This window comes from Gorilla gorilla, chromosome 6 (genome assembly GCF_029281585.2).
Source record: "Gorilla gorilla gorilla isolate KB3781 chromosome 6, NHGRI_mGorGor1-v2.1_pri, whole genome shotgun sequence".
Taxonomy (NCBI): domain Eukaryota; kingdom Metazoa; phylum Chordata; class Mammalia; order Primates; family Hominidae; genus Gorilla; species Gorilla gorilla.
The window spans coordinates 86,765,475-86,790,009 of NC_073230.2; the positions used below are offsets into that span (position 1 = coordinate 86,765,475).

Genomic DNA, 24,535 nt, shown 5'->3' on the forward strand with positions numbered 1-24,535 from the left:
AGCGCCATGGGGACCAAACTGGCAGATGTCACCCGGAAAGCCATTCCCGCGACTGCTCATCTGCCTGCAACACGCTTGGATGTTTGTTTGTTTTTTTCTTAGTAAGCCCCTGATAGGGTTGAAGGGAAGGAAGAAGGGGCCAGGAAACGAGCAGAAAAACGCCACCCCAGCAACTCAACACTGTCCCCCGATTGCACACTCACGAGAGAAAAAACAGGAGTATATAAAAAGCACATTTCCATTGCCCTTTATGGCATATTTCAAGAAACAGAGAGGCATTTAAAAGGCCTAGCAGGCGAAATGTCTGTTTTACAAGAAGCGTTAGGCGCACTGCTATGCCCACATGCGTGCAGCCTTCAGACACTCCGCCTGCACCAGCAACGGGGAAGCAGGCCCTGCGGACCTTCCACCCCACAGGATCCCTTATGGACTTTGGTGGCTTGCTAACTGACATGGGACAGGGTCTGGGATGAGCTCGAGGGTCTGAGACACCCACACACCTGCCCACGTGTTCTTACAGACCAAGCTTGTCCAGTATCTGCACCTGGAATTGGCTCTGACTTTCATATTTCCAGACAACCTATCAATTTCCACATCCCCACAGCCTGCAGGATGGCATGCGTTCTGCTGGAAATGGGGCTGAAGACATCTGGGGAAAGAAACGGGTTGTTTGCCAGCCGTGCGTTCGTCTGATGAAAATGAAACGCTCACGGAGCGTCGCCTGAACATGCACCAGCATTCTAAGATCCCTTCAAAGTGAACATGATGGTCACGCGCCTCACCTCTGGAGTGTTCTTCTTGAACTCCCGGCTCTGTTCGATAAGCCGCTTTCTGGACTGCTCACTTTCATCCTGCCGGTTCGCCAATACCGTTGCGGTGGCATCGAGTTCTCTCTGTTGGGGAAACAGGAAAGGAAAAGTGAGATTGTAATTGCACTGTGTACTAGAGGAGGGTCCTATTTGCATTTGACCAGAACACTGGGGGAGAGACCCCAGTGGCTCTAAGGAACATCAACTCATTGGCAGAGGAGGGGCTGGAGGGTGGCGGGAAGGCAGAGAAATGAACATTATCCCCCCATCCCACGTCCGTCCCATGTGAAGTGGTTGAGAAAACCAAGCTCGTTCAACATCATGGGTCGTGCCTCAATGTGCACGCCATAAATGACTCTGTTCCCATAACAGAATACACAGAAACATCTTTCTTGCTCCAGCCACAACTATCAGGCTAATGCCCAAAGCACCCGCCTCCCCAAGTTGCTCCACGCCTCTTCTTCCCAAGGGTTCCTTCCAGCCAGCCACTCTCCTGGGCTCTAGTCCTTCTGCTGATCTATCCCCTCCTCGGGGCATTCCGTGTGGCCGTCCTTCAATGCTGTGGGCCTGGGATCTCTGGGAGTAATACTTGGTTTGTATTCATTCAACAAATGTTTATGGTGAGCTCACTCTAGGCCAAGCATCATGTTCGAGACCATTAACCTATGATTAGTTTTCAAGAGGGACCTTTAAAAGGTAAATTCCAAGAATAATTATTTCCAACCACTTTTCAGAAACGAGGCACCTGGCATTGGCAGTTATTCTCAAATCACATTACTTGCGCGGGAACGCTGAGGACCACCAGGAGTGGGTTCCCCATGAGGGACCCGCTAGGGGGCTGAGGACTCTGGGCTCTGCTCCCCGCAACAAACCGATAATCAACGCGCCAGAGAACCTGTGCCCTGGCCTCAGAAATTCTGGGAAGAGCTGCCAAGAGGATCTGTTTCCAACAAGCCTGCAGCAGATGGCCCCAGAATGGTGTTCCAGGCTGACAGCAGGCGCCCAAGGACACACTGCTGTCGCCACCAAAAGGCCTGTTTTCCTGCCGAGTCGCTTCGGCAACTAAAGACACACAGCGGCCCGTTCTGCTGGGATCCAAGGTGGCTGCTCCAGCTGGCTTCTCACGGTGGGGACCATCACCCTGAGTCCAAGCAGAGCTGAATGGCGAGAAAAATCAAAGCTGAAGATTTATCCCCACGCCTCCAAGAAGCACACTAGAGCCTCTCCTTCTCCATCCCCCACCACCCACCTCACCAAGTCCCACAGGCTTTCCTCCTTGGCAGAAGTAAACCAGCAAACCTACACGTTACAAGTTCTTGCTGGGAAATGCTTCCTTGGTACCACTATGGGGTGGGCCATGCCGGATGGGATGAAATCATGCTGTCAACTTACAAATCATGGACAGGCCGGGCGAGGTGGCTCACGCCTGTAATCCCAGCACTTTGGGAGGCCGAGGTAGGTGGATCACCCGAGGTCAAGAGTTTGAGACCAGCCTGGCCAACATGGCGAAACCCTGTCTCTACTAAAAATACAAAAATTAGCCAGGCATGGTGGTGGGCTCCTGTAATCCCAGCTACTCAGGAGGCTGAGGCAAGAGAATCGCTTGAACCGGGGAGGCAGAGGTTGCAGTGAGCCGAGATCGCGCCATTGCACTCCAGCCTGGGCATGAGTGAGGTGTCCCAAGGGAAAAAAGAAAGAAAGAAGAAAGGAAGAAAGGGAGAAGGGAAGGAAGGAAGGAGGGAAGGACGGAGGGAGGGAAGGACGGAGGGAGGGAGGGGAAGAGGGAGGGAGGGAGGGAAGGAAGGAAGGAAGAAGGAAGGAATCGTAGACACTTTAAAAAGCAGGGGAGGAAAGAAAAAAAAACAACAACGACAATAAAACAACAAACCAGGCAATGAGGGGAAGATACCACCACACCACACTCTTCTCCCCTTAGTATTTCTGGCATTCAGGCACATCTTGGGCAAACAAGTCCTAAGGAATAACGTGGGCTAGAATTCAAGAACAGATGTCAAAGCTATTGCAGAAAAAAGGGAAACACTGAACATTTTGATAGACCACATTTGAAACACATCCCAGTTAAGGGAAGGCAGGGAAAAAAAAAAAAGAGCAACCGAAACCAATGTGGTGGAACGGGGGATACAGATAAGAGAGGAGCAGTCACAGCGAAGCAGAAGGCTCTTCAAAAATATAAACAATCTGGAGGGAGGAGGGCTTCGACATCTATATTTAAGCAGCAGCAGCCGAAGTTATAAAAGGAGCCTTCGAAAGAAGGCGGGGAAGAAAGCCAATATTGAAATATGACAAAAAAGAAAAAAAAAAGAGTTGATGTTTCGTTCCAATTGCACACAGACGCAGAAAACTTAGGAGAAAAACAAAAAGAACATGACTGCTTTCGGCCGGGGGTCCCTACTTCCCCCACTGCATGGAAGCCTAGCAGGGTGGGGGTGCTGGGGGCGGTTACCCAATCGGTGGGCATCTACCGATGTCTTTGAGTCGGCAGGCGCTGGAGGTATGAAGGTGGGGTCCCAGCCCCGACCCCCAACTTCTCATCTAGTGGGTCAAGTGTGGGAAACGCTGGGGAAGATGCCAGATGAGCTGGGGGTCTGTGGGCCCCCTCCGTCCCCCTCGGTCCCCACCTGCCCCTCCCTGGGCTGATCTGTCAGAGAGCCTGCCTGGTGGAGGAGGAAACTGAAACAGGTGGCCCGGTGCAAGGTGAACCCACCTTGATCCCGGGGCTGCAGAGCCAGTGCGCCTGCGGCAACTTGCTGCTGGCAATCGGGGACTCAACGGGGGTCTGCGGCCCTCCCTTCCCCGTGCCTGCAGACATATGCAGGTCGGCATGGGAAACCCACGGGGGTCTCCAAATTTAACACCGAGCCGCCACCCGCCACCACAGAAACAGATTGGCACAGCGAGGAGGAGAGACTGAGCTGCCGCCGCCCCAGATTGGGTTGATCAGATTTAAGGCTTGAAATCTTTGACCAGGTCCCTTGGAGAAAAGTTTTTTAAAAAACAACACACACACACACATAAAAACCTAAAAACCAGTACCACCAAATCCTTTCTGAAGGACGCTAAGGCGTTCTCGGGCTGTGGGAGGAGACAGCGATTAAACATAAGCCAAATACTGTTTTATTATCTACCAAGCCTGCCTATCCTCAAAGCGTCAACTACAATGACACATTAACAAGGGAATGAAATGCATCTTGGGGAGGTGGAGGTGGGGGTCCCAAATGCAGAGGCCTCGGCCCATGAGTCACGGGTCACGTGTGAGAAGGCGTATGGAGAGTCGTCACATCTGAAAGGCATTAAAAAGTCACAAAGAGCAAAAAACCTGGACCCAATCTCCTCCATGCCCAGCAATACCCTGTCGGTTTAGCCCCTCACAGATTTTCCTGTAATGTAAAAAAACACGGTGTATTGTAAGGGATATGATAATCATCAGATACATCCAAGCCAAAAAGCAAACCGCAACACAATGTTTAAAAGAATATCCATCCATATGCTCGCATAGGCTGTGATTATCTCCAGAGGGATACAGAAGAAACTTGTGACCGTGCCTGGCTCTCTCCAGAGGGGCCGGTGGGGAGAGGGACTTACTCCATAGTGTGTATCTTTGGACTGTCTTGCCATTTGGATGCATTATCTAGCTGGAAGAACTGCACTATCTATTAATTTTTACAATCCTGCTAAATGTGAACGAGTGCGTACACAAATGGTAATGCATAGTGTGGGACACGTGAGCCTCTGCGTTACGGTCTGTGTGTCCACCTGCAGGGGCAGAGGCCTGGAATCCAGAGCCTCGTGGGTCTGGTGATGCAAGAAGTGAGGCGAGTATGTCCTTTGTCAAAACAACAGCTGTTTCTTGCACAATATGCTGCCCACTGGCCAGTCTCAGGGCGTATGGAGATGGAAGAGGAGGAGGGAGGGGGGAGGGGGAGGAAGAGGGGAGGGGGAAGAGGGGTTGGTGGTGGCGGTGGCCACTGCTGGTCACAGAAACCACCACCAAGCCAAGCCAGAACTCTCCCGAGGAAGACAGAGGAGGGTATCCGCTCAGAACTATCTAGAACTCCTCTCCATCTAGAAACACCTGCGGGCCCCTGGTCCCAGGTCCCAGGTCATGGGAAGCTGGCAGGCTAGCAGCAAACTGATGGGCTCAGAACCTGGCACTTCCAACGAGGCTGAGACAGAAACTTTACTGAGAAAATGTCTGGCAAGGAGAGGCACCAGAACGCAGAAAATGTGTTTTTATCTTTCTAAGAGATCACAAGATGACTGATGTCAGAAGGCAATGAGGACCCACATGGGTCAGGTTTCAGTCCCACCCAGCCGGCCCCTTGGCAGCCGTGTGGCCCAGTCCACCTTACGCCCCCAGCACTCGCTGGACGGCAACTATTCCTCACTCAAGTCAATGGGCCGAGCTGACCAAGAGCTTCCCAGGTGTAGACTCAGCAAGTGGGTGTCACCAACAGGAGCCCCGCCCTTGCACAGAAGAGCTTCAGAGGTCAAGGCCAAGGCTCAGGTCATCCACTGGCGGGCCAAGGTCAATGCCAAGGCTCACGTCATCCACTGGAGGGCCAAGGTCAAGGCCAAGGCTCAGGTCGTCCACAGCAGAACCAAGGCCAAGGCCACGGCTCAGGTCATCCACTGGAGGACCAAGGCCAAGGCCAGGGCTCAGGTCATCCACCGCAGGACCAAGGCCAAGACCAAGGCTCAGGTCATCCACGGCAGGACCAAGGCCAAGACCAAGGCTCAGGTCATCCACGGCAGGACCAAGGCCAAGGCCAAAGCTCAGGTCATCCACTGGAGGGCCAAGGCCAATTGCCAAGGCTCAGGTCGTCCACCGAAGGACCAAGGCCAAGGCCAAGGCTCAGGTCATCCATGGCAGGACCAAGGCCAAGGCCAAGGCTCAGGCCATCCACTGGAGGGCCAAAGCCAAGGCTCAGATCATCCACCACAGGGCTGAGACCAAGGCCAAGGCCCAGGCCCAGGCCCAGGCCCAGGCAGTCCACTGCAGGGGCAGGCCAAGCCTATCACCAAGTCGGCCTGGCTGCTGCTGTCTCAGCTCAGAAACCAAGGGCTACGTGCACACAGGCATCCCTCATCCCGTGACGCTGGTGTACAGCTGGGGTGCTGTGGATAGCTGGAATCCTGTTTTCCTCACTGATTACAATTTCTGGGATGTTTTTTCTCCAATTCTGACAGCTCCTCAAAGGGCAAAGCTCCTAACATTTTAAGTTTCTCTCTGCCCCCAACTCCAGACTTTCTGCCAGGCATTTCAGATGTTATTAAAAACAAAATTAAAAAACTACCATGTAACCAGCTGTCTGCTTAACAGAAATAGTGGGAAAATTTTTTTCCCAAATAAGTATTTAAATAACACCAGAGATCCATTGGATTTGCCCATCTTTTTTTTTTTTTTTTTTTTTTTTGAGACAGTCTTGCTCGGTCGCCCAGGCTGGGGTGCACTGGTGTGATCTCGGCTCACTGGTTAACCTTCACCTCCAGGGTTCAAGACCCAGCCTCCTGAGAAGCTGGGATTACAGGCGTGAGCCACTATGCCCAGCTAATTTTTATGTTTTTAGTAGAGAGGGGGTTTCGCCATGTTGGCCAGACTAGTCTTGAACTCCTGTCCTCAAGCGATCTGCCTGCCTTGGCCTGCCAAAGTGCGGAATTACAGGCATAAGCCACCATGCCTGGCTTGGATTTGTTCACCTTTAAAGTGTATGTGGGCCGGGAACAGTGGATGATGCCTGTAATTCTAGCACTTTGGGAGGTCTAGGCAGGCAGATCGCTTGAGCCCAGGAGTTTGAGACCAGCCTGGCCAACATGGCAAAACCCCATCTCTACAAAAAGTACAAAAATTAGCTGGACACGGTGGTGGGTGCCTGTGATTCCAGCTACTTGGGGGGCTAAGGCGGGAGGATCGTTTGAGCCCAGGAGGTCAAGGCTGCAGTGAGTCATAATCAAACCACTGTGCTCCAGCCTGGGTGACAGAGGGAGACCCTGTCTCAAAAAGTATAATTGTCAGGAGTTCGAAACCAGCTTGGCCATCATGGTGAAACCCCATCTCTACTAAAAATACAAAAAATTAGCTGGGCATGGTGGTGTGCATCTGTAATCCCAGCTACTTGAGAGGCTGAGGCAAGAGAATCGTTTGAACTCGGGAGGCGGAGGTTGCAGTGAGCTGAGACGGTGCCACCGCACTTCAGCCTGGGCAACACAGCAAGACTCTGTCTCAAAAAAAAAAGTGTAATTGTCAGTTGTTTGTTTTAAAGTGGGGGTATGGGAGGCATCCCCACCATTTCCCACTGAGATTTCCGGCAAGTGCTCTCTGCAGACGCACAGGGCCAGGCTCCCACAGGGTGGGTCCTTCTAGGCCTGCAAAGGACGCCTCCTGCCCCCAGAACCCCTGGGCTGGTGGGAAAAACATACTTGGGCTGGCCACATCAGCAACACAAGTATTCTTGTTTTATTATCTCAAACTTTAATCCAAAGAGTGAGTTCATCTGATGTTTCTTGGGGGATTATCTGTCAAACTAATCAAACAGCACATCCTATATAGAAATCTTAAATGGTTTTGCTAGTGAAAAAAATAGATCACTTGTACAAAAAGGGAAAGGTCGGCCATGGTTCCTGCACAGGAAGGTCCTAAGACCATTTTATTTTTTGTTTCATTTCCAACAACAGAATCATTTCGATGAATGGAGGGTTCTCTGGCTAGAAAGGGGTGGTGGGCCTAAGCCCACCCACCAGCCTCTTTCCATCACCTCTCCAAGTCCCCTACTGAAAACATCCCAAGACGCTTCAAACAGTGGTGTCTAAACTGGAGTCCTGGCCTCAAGCAATTTTCCCACCTCGGCCTCCCAAACCTGAACTGGACCCCTGGCCTCAAGAGATCCTCCCGCCTCAGCCTCCCAAACCTGAACTGGACTCCTGGCCTCAAGAGATCCTCCCGCCTCAGCCTCCCAAACCTGAACTGGACTCCTGGCCTCAAGAGATCCACCCGCCTCGGCCTCCCAAACCTGACTGGACTCCTGGCCTCAAGTGATCCTCCCACCTCAGCCTCCCTAAGTGCTGGGATTACAGCCTGGATTTGCTCATCTTTAAAGTGTATGTGGGCTGGGTGTGGTAGCTCACACCTGGACTCCAGGCCGCATCCCCATTGTAACCTGTGTGGCTGTGGTCAAATGACTTCCTTTCTCTGGACATAATCAAGATGATGCATTTCAAGTTTGTGGCACGGTAAACGCTACATCACGGTTCATTTTCTGCACTCTCACAGACACATGCTTGACCTCAGACCCGAATTCATTCTGCCACCAGCATCCCCCACCAGGCCAGGGGCTCCAGGGATGGTGCAAGTAAATCACAAGTCAACCCTGACTGCCAGGTGCAACAAGGCCGACAGGACCAGACCATGGGACAAAAACAGAGGTGGGGGGCTTAGAAAAGGGAGAAATCGAGGCCAGGCATGGTGGCTCACACCTGTAATCCCAGCACTTTGGAAGGCTGAGGTGGGTGGATCACCTGAGGTCAGGAGTTCAAAACCAGCCTGGCCAACACAGTGAAACTCCGTCTCTATTCAAAAACAAACAAACAAACAAACAAACAAACAAACAAACAAAAAACAGGCTGGGCGCAGTGGTTCACGCCCGTAATCCCAGCACTTTGGGAGGCCGAGGTGAGCAAATCACCTGAGGTCAGGAGTTCCAGACCAGCCTGGCCAATATGGCGAAACCCTGTCTCTACTAAAAATACAAAAATCAGTCAGGCATGGTGGTGCATGCGGGAAAGTGCCATCCTGTGAGCCTGTGCTCAGTAATGGAAGTGTAAAAACACCTCCCCAGAATATGTCCATCAACAGCAATCAATCTAGTCACTGCAAATACACAGATACACATAGATGCATAGAATCTGCTTCTACCTACACAAGGTTCTGTAGAAGGTTCTACAAACATAAGATACTGGTAGTATCCATACCAGGGAGGGAAATTAAGGGGCTGGGCACTCACTTGGGGGCGGGAAAGTCTTTCATATCTACACTTGGGTACCTTTGGTATTTTAAGCACGTAAATGTAATGCCTACTCCTAAAAGTAAACGATGTTTTTTTTTTCTTTAATAGATGGGAGTCTTGCTATGTTGTCCTGGCTGGTCTCGAATTCCTGGGCTCAGGCGATCCTCCCACCTCAGCCTCCTCGAAGTGCTGGGGTTACAGGGATAAGCCACTGAGTCTGGCTAAACATTGATATTTTAAAATCTTACTTTTTCCCCTCCAGTAATGAGACCTAGGCTTTGAAGGGCTGACAAGGTCTTAGGACACCTCACTTGCAGAAAGTTCATTTGTTCTCTTCGTGGGCTCCATTTAAAGGAGAACCTTGTAGATTCCTAAAGTTAAAGTTCATGTTTTTGCTTATTTCATAAGTTTGTGGCCAGTGGGTGGCTCACACCTGTAATCCCAGAACTTTGGGAGGCTGGAGCAGGTGGATCACCTGAGGTCAGAAGTTCGAAACCAGCCAGGCCAACATGGTGAAACCCTGTCTCTACTAAAAATACAAAAATTAGCCGGGTGTGGTGACGTACACCTGTAATCCCAGCTATTCGGGAGGCTGAGACATGAGAATCGCTTGAACCCAGGGGGCGGAGGTTGCAATGAGCCGAGATTGTGCCATTGCACTCCAGCCTGGGAAACAGAGTGAGACTCTGGTCTCAAAAAATAAAAAATAAAAATAAAAATAAATAAAATCTCATTTCTTCCCCTCTAGTAAGGAGACCTAGGCTTTGAAGGGCTGACAAAGTCCTAGGAAACCTCATTTCCAGAAAAGTGCTCCTGCGTAACGCTGCAGAAAATTCATTTTGTTCTCTTCATGGACTCCATTTAAAGGAGAATCTTGCAGAATTCCCAAAGTGAACGTTCATGTTTTCACTTATTTCATAAGTTTGAGAACCAGGTCTAACCTCATATTTCCCAAATGTTCTCAGACACTTAATCCTTCCCCATCACTTTCCCACTGACAGGCTTTGATTCACTACTGTGTCATAAAAAATCCTGAATGATGGCCACAGTGTTCTGGTACGTGATGTCAGACACGTGGGCCAGAGGGGGCATCTCGAACCAGGAAGCCAGGGTTTCCACAGAGTGAGACTGACCTCCAAAAGGGGTCCGGGAGTGGGGGGCAGCAGATGAGTGGCAAAGATGGGACAGTGGGAGGGAGAGACCCATGGAACCACCATCACCCACACTGCCCACCCACCTAAGCAGTGAGCTCCCACCCACTCCACCACCCCACACAGGCCTGGGCTCGCAATGAGGAAAAGGAGACAAAAAGCATAATTGAAAGCAGGAAAGCTGGAGATACGGCAGCTGCTAGGAGTCAGCCTGATGCAGAGAAGGAGGCACACTTCCTAGTCCTCAAGGGCATGCGGTGGGGGCCTGGAAAGATGACCAGGACACAGTCCTCCAGGACACGGGGCGCGCCCTGCCAAAGCCCGCCGTGAGCTTGGCGTTCCCTGCTCAAATGCCTTCTGTGGCTTCCTGGGGGCCATGGATAAGACCACCCAGGGCTCCCCAGAACCCTGACCTGGCATGCTGACGTTCCCCTAGTGTCCCCAGAGAACAGGGTCCCCTCCTTTCCCCTCGGACCTCGCCACAGGCTGTTCCTTCTGCTTGGAAGCCTTTCCTTTCTCTCTTCCAAAAAATGTTCTGATGCCACTTCCCCAGCTCCCTCCCTGCTCCTCCTGCCTCACCTCATAAGAGATGGGAACCTGTGTGCCCAGCTCAGTGCGTGGCTGCGTGGCAGCTCCCCTAGTCTGGGCACAGGGTTGGTGCCATCTCCCCATGGGCTGTGAACTCCAGCAAGGACTGTGTTTTGCTCACTATGAATTTCCCAGAACTTTGCAGGGTCCTGGGGACATCACAGGCATGTAGTCAGCGCTAGTAAATTAAAGAATAGCTGGCCACAGTGGCTCACACCTGTAATCCCAACACTTTGGAAGGCCGAGGTGGGGGGATCACTTGAGCCCAGTACTTTGAGACCAGCTTGGGCTACATAGCAACACCCTGTCTCTCCAAAAAAAAAAAAAAAAAAGTTAGCTGGGCATGGTGGCGCACACCTGTAGTCCCAGCTATTTGGGAGGCTGAGGTGGGAGGATCACTTCAGGCCAAAAGTTCGAGCCCAGCCTGGGCGACAGAGCAAGACCCTGTCTCATTAAAAAAAGAAAAAGAAAGAAAGAAAATACTGGGCACGTGGAGAAGCAAGCGCTTGCCCAAAGACTGATTTTCTGGTTATCTGGCGGGTTAATAAGAAACACTGCGTGTTCAGGAATCTCTACACAGGGCAGCTGGCAATGCTTTCCCATCTTGGAGATTAGGGCCGAATGAACAGAAGGAAACCTCTTGGCCAGATCTCACGGCGTATGGTGGCTGTGTTTATTTACGGTGTGGTTTTCTCACCACGAGGGTGGATCTTGGTCCCCAGTACCCTGAAGAAGAGAGGATGTTCCGGGTCTAGGAGAGGAAAGAGGTGTCTACAGCATGGTGTGGAGGGAAGGGCACTGAATTTCTGATCCAAGGGACCAGCGTGAACACGGATTCCCACTGCCTATCGGGTGAACAGAATCTAGAATCTGTAAGATGGGCGCAACGCCACCTCCTCTGCTGTTTCCCACAACGCATACAGGGATGCAGAGCGGTCTGCTGTGGCTGTCGCTCCAGCTCCCTTGGCCCCACAGATGAGGGCAGAGAGGCAGCAATGAGTCCCAAATTGGGAGAAGAATGAGCATGCTTGGAAAACAGCTTTGTGCACCTAAACTCCTAAAATCATAGTGCTTTTCCTGGGTAGGTCACATCTTCCACCAAAATCAGAGGGCAGGAAAAGACCTGGTTCACTTCCAGTTGCCATAGTTTATACGAGACAATGTCTGGCTACTACAAAACGAAGGAGAGAGGTTCCGAGCCCCCCACCCAGAGACACAGCCTTGGGTAGGTCACCTGGCTCTCACCCTCCCCAGCTGAGTGATCCAGACAAGCGATTTAATGTAAAATGGGGACACCCTCTGATACATACTTCATAGAGCTGCTATGAGGATTAAGTCACATAAAACGCCCAGTGCAATGAGCGTGGACGTCAGTTTCTCTTCCTCTTGCTATTCAATCTGACTCCACCTCGTATAAAGATTATGTGCCCATGTTCCTTTAATTCTCAAAATGGGGCCAGGCGCAGTGGCTCATGCCTGTAATCCCAGCACTTTGGGAGGGCAAGGCAGGGGGATCACCTGAGGTCAGGACTTTGAGACCAGCCTGGCCAACATGGTGAAACCCCATCTCTACTAAAAATACAAAAATTAGCTGGGCGTGGTGGTGGGCGCCTGCAATCTCAGCTACTTGGGAGGCTGAGGCAGGAGAATCGCTTGAACCCGGGAGGCAGAGGTTGCAGTGAGCCAAGATCACACCACTGCACTCCAGCCTGGGCAACAGAGTGAGACTCTGTCTGAAAAAAAAAAAAAAAAATTCTCAAAATGTTATTATACATTTGATATGTATCAGTATTTCTTGATTCTGAGAGATCATTTGATATTAACTCCCAATCACGGAAATTCAAGTGAAACTTACGAGCTGCGGCCTTTCCATGGAAATGCTATTCTCTTGAATCTGTTCAGCACACCCCCAGAAAATGAACAGAAGTACAGTACTGACTTAGGGTAGACAGTAGGGGTAAAAAGGGACAGAGGCGGAGACAAAATTTCTCAGTATATAAACATACAAATTTTATTTTTTTGGAGACAGGGTCTCACTGTGTCACCCAGGCTGGAGTGCAGTGATGCAATCACAGTTCACTGCAGCCTCGAACTCCTGGGCTCAAGCAATCCTCCCGCCTCAGCCATCTGAGTAGCTGGGATTATGGGCGCGTGCCACCATGTCCAGCTAATTTGTGTGTGTGTGTGTGTGTGTGTGTGTGTGTGTGTGTGTGTTTTGTAAAGACGCGGTTTTGCCATGTTACTCCTGAGCTCAAGTGACTGCCCCCCACCTCAGCCTCCCAAAGTACTGCCATTACAGGTGCGAGTGACCAGACCTGGCTAAAATTTTGATTTTAGACCAAGTGAACACGTTACCTATTCAGAAAATAAGATTGAATAAAAAATTATAATTTGGTCTATGAGTCTAAAAACTATGCGTACAAAGTTTTCCTACAAGCCTTTTTTATAAATCTCTCAGGACTGAGAGATTTCCATCAAGAATCAAGAATTTGTTTTTTTGTTTTTCACCCCGTCACAAACCCACTCTGCGAAGATGAAAATGCCAGATGTATCCAACAAGCATTGCACTCCATAGAATACTTGCTAGACGCTCATTTAAACGGTGAGATGTGAGAGACGCTGTCTCGGAGACGCATGATGACATGTAAGGCAGAGCAGGTGCCGGGGGCAGGCCACGTGGCTGGCTCTGCGGCAGGGAGAGGGGAGGATAATTCTCAGCCCTAACGAGAAGGGCTCTGCTTTATGGATTACTCAAACCACATGACATTACTGATATGTGACCATTTTTGAGCTACAAAAAAATGTCCGTTTTATAAGCAGTATTCTTTACTGCTCTGTTGTGGCTGTTATCTCAAAACAACACACAATTCTGCCTGCCAGGCTCAGCCTTGTAGGCACACGCAGTGCTCCCCACTACAATCTTCGGCTCTGCAAGGAGCCCAAAGGACCCTAATTCCCCCCACCCACCCAGCCCCCTAGGGTACGGTTCTTGGGGTCTGCTCATCTCCATTTGCCTGGATTCCCCATAGCTTTCTCCCGGCCATCTTGCCTCCTGTTAAAGTGGGACCTCCCCCGCCACCACCCGCCTTGGGTAGGTCACTTGTTTTCTACCTCCTGTGTTCCCCCATACCAGGATGGGGAGGGGCTACTGAGGTCTGGCCGGCTGCTGACCCTGCCCCTCCTCTTGGCCTCGGGGTCAACCAGGGAGAGAGGCAGCCACAGGCGGTTTGCTGATCTGGTCTTACAGATAAGGAAACCGAGGCTTCGCATGAATGTAACTCACCACTGAAACAAATGCCTGGGAAACAGGCCCCTTGACTTCATGCCTTCTATTATTCTTTTTATACTTAGCATACATCATGAGACATATGGGAACTTGTTAAAATTAAGAAACATCAGCCATTAAAATTAAGAAATATCAGAGGGGTGTGGTGGTGCACAACTGTAGTCCCAGCTACTCGGGAGGCTGAGGCGGAAAGAGCCCACGAGTCCTGCCTGGACAACACAGCAAGACCCCATCTCTTAGAAAATTAAGAGATGCCCATGAAGGTTGATTTGGGCAGTTGATGGCTAAGATATTAATTCCTCTGCCCAGCTCGATGGCACTGCCCCACTGCTCCGTCTGCAGGACAGAAGACGATGTCAAAGACAACAGACAGGCCCCAACTCCGCACAGCTGCATCCGGCACAGAGAAAGACTTGGGAGATTTGTAGTGGGTTGACCCTCCAACCAATTAATTGGCTCCAGGGACCAACTAATGAAATGAGAGGGATGAATGGGAACTGCACTATCCAAAATGGTAGCCAGTGGCCACATGTGGATTACATTTCATCTAAGTTAAATTTAAAATTTGTTCCCTCCATTCCAGCTGCCATACTTCAAGGGCCCAACAGTTACATGTAGCTAGTGGCAATTATATTTGCTGGGGCGGGTAGAGACCATTTAATCAACACAGAGAGTTCTAGGGACAGTGCTGGCCTCCAATGACCCCCAGGTCCTGAGGATAACGCTATTAACCATTGCAAGGGAGGTACCGCCCCATTTCACAGACTGAGGAAGCTGATGATCAGATGACTGACCGGCTTTGTCGAAATCATAGCAGGAGAGGTAGGGCCTGGATTTGAATCCAGATTCGGCCGACTGTCCAACTGAGGCTCTCTGCAGAACACCATGCCACCATCTCTTCCCCATGCCTCTAGCTGAATGCAATTCCCTGTCTCCATGAAACAGGGGGCGAGGTCATCAGTGAAAAATGAGACGGGGCAGGGAAACCGTTGTGGCTGAGTCTCAAAATAGTCCTGCCACTGCCAAAAGGAATAGCTCTGATCTCATCTGCGCTGGTAAAAATGTTTTCCTCCTAAAGTATTTGTTTCAGAAATAAGCCTTTAATTTGAATGCTTTCAGAGCCAACATTTCTGTCTGCTGAAAATATTTATTTCTATTGTTTGGCAGGAATCAATTTGTTAGGGCACCAGCCATTCTGGCAAGGGCTCCCTTCCCCTTCGCAAGGAGAACACTGGCGGGGAAGCCACCCGCGGGCCTGTGGCTCACTCCCTGTTGGGGTTTCTCAGCCACTAACATCTGCCCGGGCAGACACGGGCTGCTGGGGAACAAAACAAACCAACTAGTGTGTGTGCCCGGGACATACACGCTTTGGGGGGTCCCTGGGAACGTACAGCTGGGCCTGGTGGGCCACTGGCTGCTTATGACTTGCAGAATTAAAATAGATTTTGTGGCCAGGCACAGTGGCTCACACCTGTAACCCCAGCACTTTGGGAGGCCGAGGCAGGTGGATCACCCGAGGTCAGGAGTTCAAGACCAGCCTGGCCAACATGGCAAAACCCTGTCTCTATTAAAAATACAAAAAAATAGCCGGGCGTGGTGGTGCAAGTCTGTAATCCCAGTTACTCGGGAGGCTGAGGCAGGAGAATCGCTAGAACCCTAGGGGCGGAGGTTGCAGTGAACCAAGTTCATACCACTGCACTCTAACCTGGGCGACAAAGCAAGACTCCGTCTCAAAAACAAATAAAAACAGATTTTGCTTAATTATTTTGCAAGTAGAAGAAGGCTGGTGACCCAATATTGGGTGATTTTTTGTATAGCCCTGTTTCTTCCAGAGCTGGGCCCGCCCTACCCAGGGGCATTACTGGGCCCTAGGAAGCAGTAGGGGCATTTGGGGTAGACCAGGTTCCATCCTGGATTCAGCAGCTTCTTGTTATGGGAACTTGAGCAAGTCACCAAGACTTCCTGAGCATCGATTTTCCCATTGGTAAAATATACCACCTACCTCACCTCCCAGGGTCATTGGAAAACTATGTGATATATAAACAGAACAAGACATACTCTTCTAAGTTAAAAAAAAAAAGTTCCAGGGAGATAGTAGTTATCATTGTTAGATTCTTCAGTGATTAAGTATCCTGCAACTTACACACATAAGCTCCTTTTCCCATATGCTCTGGGGTTCGGATGGGAGGTGGTGCCTAAGAGACGGATCATGCAAGTTAAAAGCTATCACAGTTATAGGTGAAGTGCTAATAACTTCATTTTGAAACTGTCAGGTTTGGCTTTTTTTTTCTTCTTCTTCTGAATCACAGCTGTGGCTTGCACTAGACCTCTACCTGTGGCTGTGTTCCCTTCTCACATTTTAATTAGCAAATAAAAACTCCAGAAAGCTCTCAAAATGTTTCTGCCTGGATTTTACAAGGAAAAGTTAAAAGATGCCAACTGGCTCCTGGGAAAAAACCAAACTAGTAAGAGGCATCTATCAACAAGGCAGAGCAAGTTCATCCGGAGAGCTTATGCCAGACCAAGAAATACCATCTTGGAGCCAGCTTTGATTTTATTTTTGCAGTTAATTTTCAAGATTTTCGGTGCCGCATTCAGCGAGTGAGGTTTACAACATCCTGCCATTGGCTGAGAGCTGCTGCCAGCCAGATGGCCCCGCAGAACGACACTCGTATGGCAGAGAGAGCGGGCGTCGCAAGTGATTCCTTCGCTGCCTCCTGGCACCGGTACCGCTGGCTGCCACCAGGAAACCTGGGTTCTGGGCACCAACAGGTTACACTACATGACAGCTTCTGGTGCCAAGAGCGGAGATGCGATTTTAAAGGGGCCGCGTCAATCCTCAGTGAGTTTCACTTCTAGCTCTGCTGGACATGAGGGACACCGGCAGAGGGAAGAGGCTGCTTCATGGGCTGCCCGGAAGTGCTGCTAGTCTCCCCATTCTGGGCGCTGGAACAGTGACTCCAGCTGTCAGCATCACCCCATCCTGTCCAGGGCGCTTTCTACAAGATAGCTGAGGGGCTCTTTAACTTAGACTCTGTAAAGCTAGCTAAAGAGCTATTGCTAACCACCTAAACTCGCACTAAATGAAGATACACAATTAAGAAGCACAATTACAGCTCCTGCCACTATGTGATGGGGTTCTGGCATGAATTCCCATCCAGTGCCCTCGGCTGGGGCAGCTCCCCACACTCTCCAAGTTCACACCACGCTCGATGGCCCCCTCTTCATCCTAGGTCTCTGTGCCAGGCCCCTGGAGGTAGGAAATTCATGCCAATTACCAAGCTTTCCCGATCTCCCTGTGACTCCTCCAAGTTCAAGTTCTCATCACCGGTTTTTCTCGAACTCTAGACATGAGTTCTTATGTACACAGACATCAGGACTTTTTCTCTATCAGACTCAGCAAAATGACACCACCTGTTTTGGCCCAGGAAGGACATCTCTCTATACCTGATGTTCTCTGTATGCTGGGCCTCCTGTGACTTCTTTATTTTTTTATTTTTTTGAGACAGAATCACTCAGACTGGAGTGCAGTGGCACAATCCAATCCTGACTCACTGCAACCTCTGCCTCCTGGGTTCAAGAGATTCTCCTGTCTCAGCCTCCCAAGTAGCTGGGATCACAAGAGTGCACCACCACACCTGGCTAATTTTTTTTGTATTTTTAGTAGAGACCGGGTTTTGCCATGTTGACCAGGCTGGTCTCAAACTCCTGACCTCAAGTGATCCACCCGCCTTGGCCTCCCAAAGTGCTGCGATTACAGGCGTGAGCCACTGCGCCCAGCCTCCTGTGACTTCTTGAGGACCAACTGGCAGGGAGGGGATTGTGATCTGGTTTGAAGGGCAAAAGGCCGCTCAGTAATGTGGGATCTATAAAGACCCACTCCACCCCATCACCATCTTATCACTACCACCCAGGGTCTGGACCCCAGAACACTGCCCATGCAGCAACAGGAAGCAACTTGGACCAGGCAGCCTTGGTGATGCTCTCCAGCCACTTCTCTGCCCATGAGGTTCCATCACAGATAAGAAGCCACAGGCAGCCATGCACAAGCAGCCGCCAGTGGACGGGGCTCTGGGATGCTGCACCTATGTGCACCAACGCCTTCCACGCCACTCAATATGTTATTCTTCCAAGCTAGTGTAACTATAAAGGAAATTAGCCGGGTGCGGTGGCTTATGCTTTGTAATCCCAGCACTGTGGGGGGCCGAAGCAGGCAGATCACCTGTGGTCAGGAGTTCAAGACCGGCCTGGCCAACATGGCAAAACCCTGTCTCTACTAAAAATATAAATATTAGCCAGGTGTGGTGGTGCGTGCCTGTAATCCCAGCTACTCAGGAGGCTGACGCAGGAGAATCACTTGAACCCGGGAGGCGGAGGTTGCAGTGAGCCAAGGTCGCGCCGCTGCACTCCAGCCCAGGCAACAGCGCGAGACTCTGTCTCAAAAAAAAAAAAAAAAAAAAAAAAAAAAAAAAAAAAAGACACAGAAACGGAAAGAAACAAGAATAGTCTCTGAAGGAATCCTGAAGCAGCTTCAGTGAATAAAGTAAATACAGGAAGCCGCCCCAAGAAGAGAAAATAGGATAAACTAAGAGGGAATTACGAGCCTGGCACTGAATGGCGTTGGAGACTTCCCCGTCCCGGCGGCTGCCAGTTTTTCTCTTCGTCCCCACTGCTTTAAACACGGGGAGCCCAGAGCCAGTGAGCTGCTGACCTGTCAGATCTGACTTCTGGAATAAAAATGAAAAGGCCGAGTGGCAGCCGTAACATGGAATTTCCTTGTTTTTATTAGTTTAAGGCTCTTAAAGAGTGACTTTTACATTGGGGAAAACTTCTCAAATACGTACTACTTGAGACTTAGATCCAGTTACCTCTCACATGTTTTCAATCATTCTGCTTGCCAATTTTACTAGATATCAAAAGACATTTGCGGTTTAAAGCAGGGGAATGGGTCCCCCCCTCCCATTCCCCACTCCAAGTACATCTGCGCTCCCCGCGGTGACTCTTCCCCCTAGATCCCTGACCCCTCGGGGCTGCCAAAAAGGCCCACCGGGGTACCGGGGGTGCTACTGGATCCACGCAGGCAAGCTGGGTGGGGGTAGGAGGGCGGTTTATTTCAAGCACTGGTACTGCAGGGGAAGAATTTTTTGGTTTTGGTTTTTAGACAAAAACTATTGATAAAATCCAGCTTTTTACATGACTTGCCACTTACATCAAGTCCAAGGAACAGAGGTTCCTCTTGAAACACACACACCAATAAGCAAAACCCTAAGACCACCACACTGGAAAAAAAAAATGGTTATTCAGTCATCCATCCCAAGAGCTGAAACTATAAAGATTTGGGGATGATAATATCAGACTGGTCACGCTATACTCTGGGGTTCATTTAACATTGAAGCTGGGTGTGAAAATAGTAAACTGTTGCCCATGACCTGCGCTGTGATACTTACATCAGCAGAAATAATTATGAAAGTCTAACCAATTGTGTTGTTAGAAATCTTCTAACTAAGCACAGAACCTCTACTTTTTTCTTTTCTTTTATTATTATTATTTTTTTTTTTTAAGAGACAACATCTCGCCCTTCACTCAGGCTGGAGTACAGTGGCATGATCATAGCTCACTGCGGGTTTGAACTCCTGGGCTCAAGCAATCCTTCCACCTCAGCCTTTCAAGTAGCTGACACGACAGGTGCATGCCACCATGCCCAGCTACTTTTTAAAAATTTTTGTAGAAATGAGGCCTCGATATGTTGCCCAGGCTTCACTTGCTGTCTTAACCAAACACACCCAGGGGTGGCTGAGCCTTCGAGGATGTCAAGCCACAAGATGTCTAATAGCAAATGACGTAAAACTCTGCGCTGTCATCCAGGGACAGAGATGGGAAGAGAGAGTTTGAAACCTCATTAAAAACAAAATGAAACACACTTCCTGCTTCGCAGATGCGTCCTAAATAGTTTGCTTGATATAAATTCAGAGGAAGGCCTAATAAGAGGGAGTAAATGGGTGCTGGCTGAAAGGAGGCTGCCCTTCGAGACAGTTGTGTGTGCGTGACTTTTCTGCACATCAGATAGGCTCAGGGGGGCCACTGCTGAGCCAGGCTTGTATCTTACTCTTCATAGGGACTGACTGCTGGCCTTATACGAAAAGGATAATACTGACTGCTCGTAAGAACTTACTGGGAGTGCGTCTCTAAATTTCTGGTACAAACGTGCACTTTCCCTATGAATACTCAAAGGCAAACAAATCCTCTAAGATGAAAAACTTCGTATTTAGTTTGTTAGGGACAGACAGGCTCCACATTTCAGCACAAACATTTATTTTTAATCAAGCTAATTTTTTATTTTTCCCATTTGAGACCTGTTAATTCCATGACTGAGAATTCATCAAGTTTCAGACTGGAATTAATTTTAGCAACTGCTTTACACCAAAAATATTAGTGACGGTAGCTGTGTAACTGGCTTTGCTTCACAGTCTGTCATGGGAAAGTCTGAGCATTTGTGTTCCTTCCAGAGTCTAGTTGGAGCTGACAAAGGCGAGTTCTAAAGTGAGTTCACCGTTTTCCCCTGAGGAGCAGAGCTGTCAGAAGCAATACCAGCAATCTGTTCACTGGTCCACTTTACACAAAGCTGACTGTGGCGTTCCTGTGTATACCTTCATACACCCCTTCATTCACCCATTCACGTTTCTGCAAACGCACACCGATTCGACACTTACTGTGCATGTCCCCACGGTGCCTGCTGTTGCTCTGTTCCCACACCTGCTTCCTGGCCTACCTGCTGCACCTGGGGCAAGGCTGCCCACCACCTGCAAGAGCTGGAGGTCGGAAGACTGCTGGCTGTGGTCTGCTCTTTTCATTTTAATTTTATGGGTGAGCCAGGCATGGTGGCTCACACCTGTAATCCCAGCACTTTGGGAGGCTGAGGTGGGTGGATTGCTTCAGGAGTTTGAGAACAGCCTGGGCAACATAAGGAGACCCTGTCTCTTCGAAAAAATAATAAATAAATAAATAAATAAATAAATAAATAAATAAATATGCCAAGTGCAGTGGTGCATGCCTATAGTCCCAGCTACTTGGGAGTCTGGGGAGGTTGAGGCCGCAATTAGCCGTGATCGTGCCGCCGCACTCTAGCCTGCATGACAGAGTAAGACCCTGTCTCCAAAAAAAAAATAAATAAAACTTTACAGGTGATACAAGGAAACGTGGCCCCCAAATCACCAATAATCCGCCCCCTTCCAGTTTACTCCCACTCTCGCCTCTACAAGAATTAGGCAAATGTGATGACTTCTCACTGCCTCGCTGAAAACTCAATCTCTGTGACTTCTTTTGGAGGGCAGGGTTGGACTGGCAGCTGACTACAGGCAGCCATGAATTCCTTCTGAAGGGATTCAGGACTTCAGGTGCTCTCTTAAATCCTTCTTCCCCTAAAATTCTTTTAAGAATGCAGGCTCCTTTTGGGGCTGCAATGCAGAGCTGAGTCTATCTATGGGACAGACACCGGCAAAGCTTACTGACATCCCACCCCTATGGACAGGTGAGAACACCCCCATCACAGCAATTTCAAAGTCTCAAGTTCCTTTATTTCCAATACTGTCCAGACCAAGCTGCCCATCCAAAGCCTTCATGTCCAGTCTCTTCCCCATGCCAGGGTCCCAGGCCAGACTCACCCAGACCATTGGTTTCCCAATGGCCCTTACCATTGGGATTCAACTGTGGCTACAGTGGGGAAGCCTGGTTGATTAGTTCTGCCTTTTTGAGGAGCTACAAAACTCTAGGAAAAGCACTTCCCACATGATTTCCAAAATACCCAGTGTTTGAGGTCAAGAGTTCAAGACCAGCCTGGCCAAAATGGCGAAACCCCGTCTCTACTAAAAATACAAAAATTAGCCAGGCGTGGTGGTGCATGCCTGTAATCCCAGCTACTCAGGAGGCTGAGACGGGAGAATTGCTTGAACCCAGGAGGCAGAGGTTGCAGTGAGCCAAGATCGCACCACTGCACTCCAGCCTGGGCGACACAGCAAGACTCCATCTCAAAAATAAGTTAATTAATTAAATAAAATACCCAGCGTTTTAAGGAGTCTAGGAACCCGACCAGCACTCAGACTTGGAGACAGGCTGGGGAGGCCACCATCCCAGCACTCAGGAAGCTCAATCATACCTAGGAAAGAACTCCCTAGGGTTACAGAAACCACACTTTAGTTCAACAATCAAACCAGGTACTCCTCTCCATCGCTCACTTTGAGAAACATCTTTCAGGAACCCCCAAAATGCTTAAATAGTACCCTCCTCCACAGCAGTGCTGCCCCCACCATATGATTTATTTACTCCATGAGAGTTTTATTTAAGACCAGAATTGAAGCGTGCTGTTATGAATCTGAGTGGCTGCAAAAGCCTAAAAACTGCTTTGTACTGGGCATTCCATTGTCAAAGCACTTCCACTCTTTAAAACCTGCGCCATAGGCCGGGCGCAGGGGCTCACGCCTGTAATCCCAGCACTTTGGGAGGCCGAGGCGGGTAGATCACCTGAGGTCAGGAGTTTGAGACCAGCCTGGCCAACACGGCGAAACCCCATCTCTACTAAAAATACAAAAAATTATCCGAGTGTGGTGGTGGGCGCCTGTAATCCCAGCGTCTTGGGAGGCTGAGGCAGGAGCACAGCGTGAACCCAGGAGTGGAGCTTGCAGTAAGCCGAGATCGTGCCGCTGCACTCCAGCCTGGGCGACAGAGCGAGACTCCGTCTCAAAAAACAAACAAACAAAAAAACAAAAAAACTGCACCATAATTCAGTCTTTCTGCAGATTGGAATGAAATTCTGGTCAGACCTTGCATAACTTTCTGAGGAATTATAATAGTTCCATCCTTGTTAGCTAATTTAAGTTTTTTGAAAAACAAACACAATCCCTACATAAGACATTCTCCTACTTGGCGACCCACTATGGTGATGATCAGACACCGGTACCCGAGGCAGCTTTTCAGGCGTGCAAAGCCAAGATGCAGGCCCAGACAACACAGTGGACTTTGGAGCAAGAGATTTGCCACTTATTTACAACATCTCCAAAGCATTTCTAACTTGAATATATATTTCACACAGTACCAAAACTTTTAAATATCCACAAGAAGATTTCATTTTTATAGGCAATAAACATTAAATCTAAAGGACTGGGACATAAAAAGTGTTTTAATGCCGTATAAATCACATTTCCCTAGACAGACTAAATCTCCGAAGGTTTTAAGGACTGCAATATAAATTTTTATGGCAAATTATCTACATAGAAATTATCTGCATGAGATGCACTTTTACTTCTCATTCTCATTTACATAGTGCTGACAATCTTTTCAATCACAACAGCCAATCCAATTTGGGAAGTCAAATAAATGTGGGGAAGAAGCACAAGGGCTTAAGCTAGACAAGGATCTTTCCTTCTTTCTCTCTGCCCCTAACATCAGCATGCAACTGGGTCTGTCCATTTCTCTACGTTAGAGTCTTTGGCAAACTTGGCCCAAAAGGGATGCTTGGCTGCTCAAATGATGAAAGAACACTCGCAGGGGGCAAGGTGACCCTCCATGCCCCAAACGCGCTTCTTACCAGGCAAATCAGCCCGACAGCTTCACACCACAGCCTGGAGCTGATGTTTCCAGAACTTTCCATCTACAAGGCAAATCTTTCACGTGCAGTTTTGTTTCCTAGATTAAAATTTTAAAAGGAATCCTGTCGAAAGTAGAAATTAGAAACAAAATAAAAAGTAATAAAAATAAAAAGTAAAACAAACTTGCCCGGCGCAGTTGCTCATGCCTGTAATCCCAGCACTTTGGGAGGCTGAGGTAGGAGGGTTGCTTAAGCCCAGGAGCTCGAGACCAGCCTGGGCAACACAGCAAGCCCTCATCTCTATTTAAAAAAAAAAAAAAAGTAATAAAAATAAAAAGTAAAAAGAAAATAGAAATTAGGACTTTTCTATCAGAAAGCAAAATATGATGTTATCAACAAACATTTTATTATATTAGTGAGTTATAAAATGTATAGCCTGCCCCCCAAATACAAGGAGACGGTATTTCTCTCCTAAGAGTTATTTTCTAGTAATAGAACAAGAGAAACTAGCAAACATGCCCACGTTCAGGCCTGCAATTAATCTTAGCCAGCTGTCTGAAGAAGGAAAAAGAGAAAGGGTTTCTGGAAACGTTTTCCCTGTTGGTTTTATTCATATAATAAATATTAAAGCTAATTTTGGGGGCCTTTCATCCAGGATAGTTTTAGGCCCTTTAATGGTCTAAAAATTTAAATACAGCTCTCCCTCATTCTCTTGCAGGGCCTAATTAAACAAAAATAGATCTAGCTCACAAAATTATACACAAAAATGAGAAAAAGTATTTTGGCAAAGGGCACCAATTTTCACTGACTCGAGCGTGGCTATATAAGCATTAACAACATACTGATAGGAACAGAAAGCATATTTTAACAACATTTTTCAATTAAACTGTCACATTCTTGTGAAATAAAAATCCACGCAGACTTTCAGACTGCGTATAACGTAGTAATGATGAGACCATTTCCTCCGGCTCATTACAAAATTTTCTTGTTGAAGTGGCAATTTCTGTCCTGGATGTCTAAATGAGGGTAATTAGAAGCCCACAGTAACTTCTGAAAAACGGAACAACCAGAAGACACTTTGGGATACGGTGCCAGAAACA

At 48.9% G+C, this 24,535-nt stretch overlaps 1 protein-coding gene across 14 annotated transcripts in view; it reads right to left on the reverse strand.

Moving 5' to 3' along the window:
* CUX1 (cut like homeobox 1) overlaps positions 1-24,535 on the reverse strand; it is a 466,860-nt gene that overhangs the window by 365,829 nt on the left and 76,496 nt on the right. For all 14 annotated transcript variants that reach the window (XM_055392896.2, XM_055392897.2, XM_055392895.2 and 11 more), the window contains exon 2: positions 783-893. In XM_055392896.2, the coding sequence (XP_055248871.1) occupies positions 783-893 (111 nt within the window). The remainder of the gene's footprint in view (positions 1-782; positions 894-24,535) is intronic.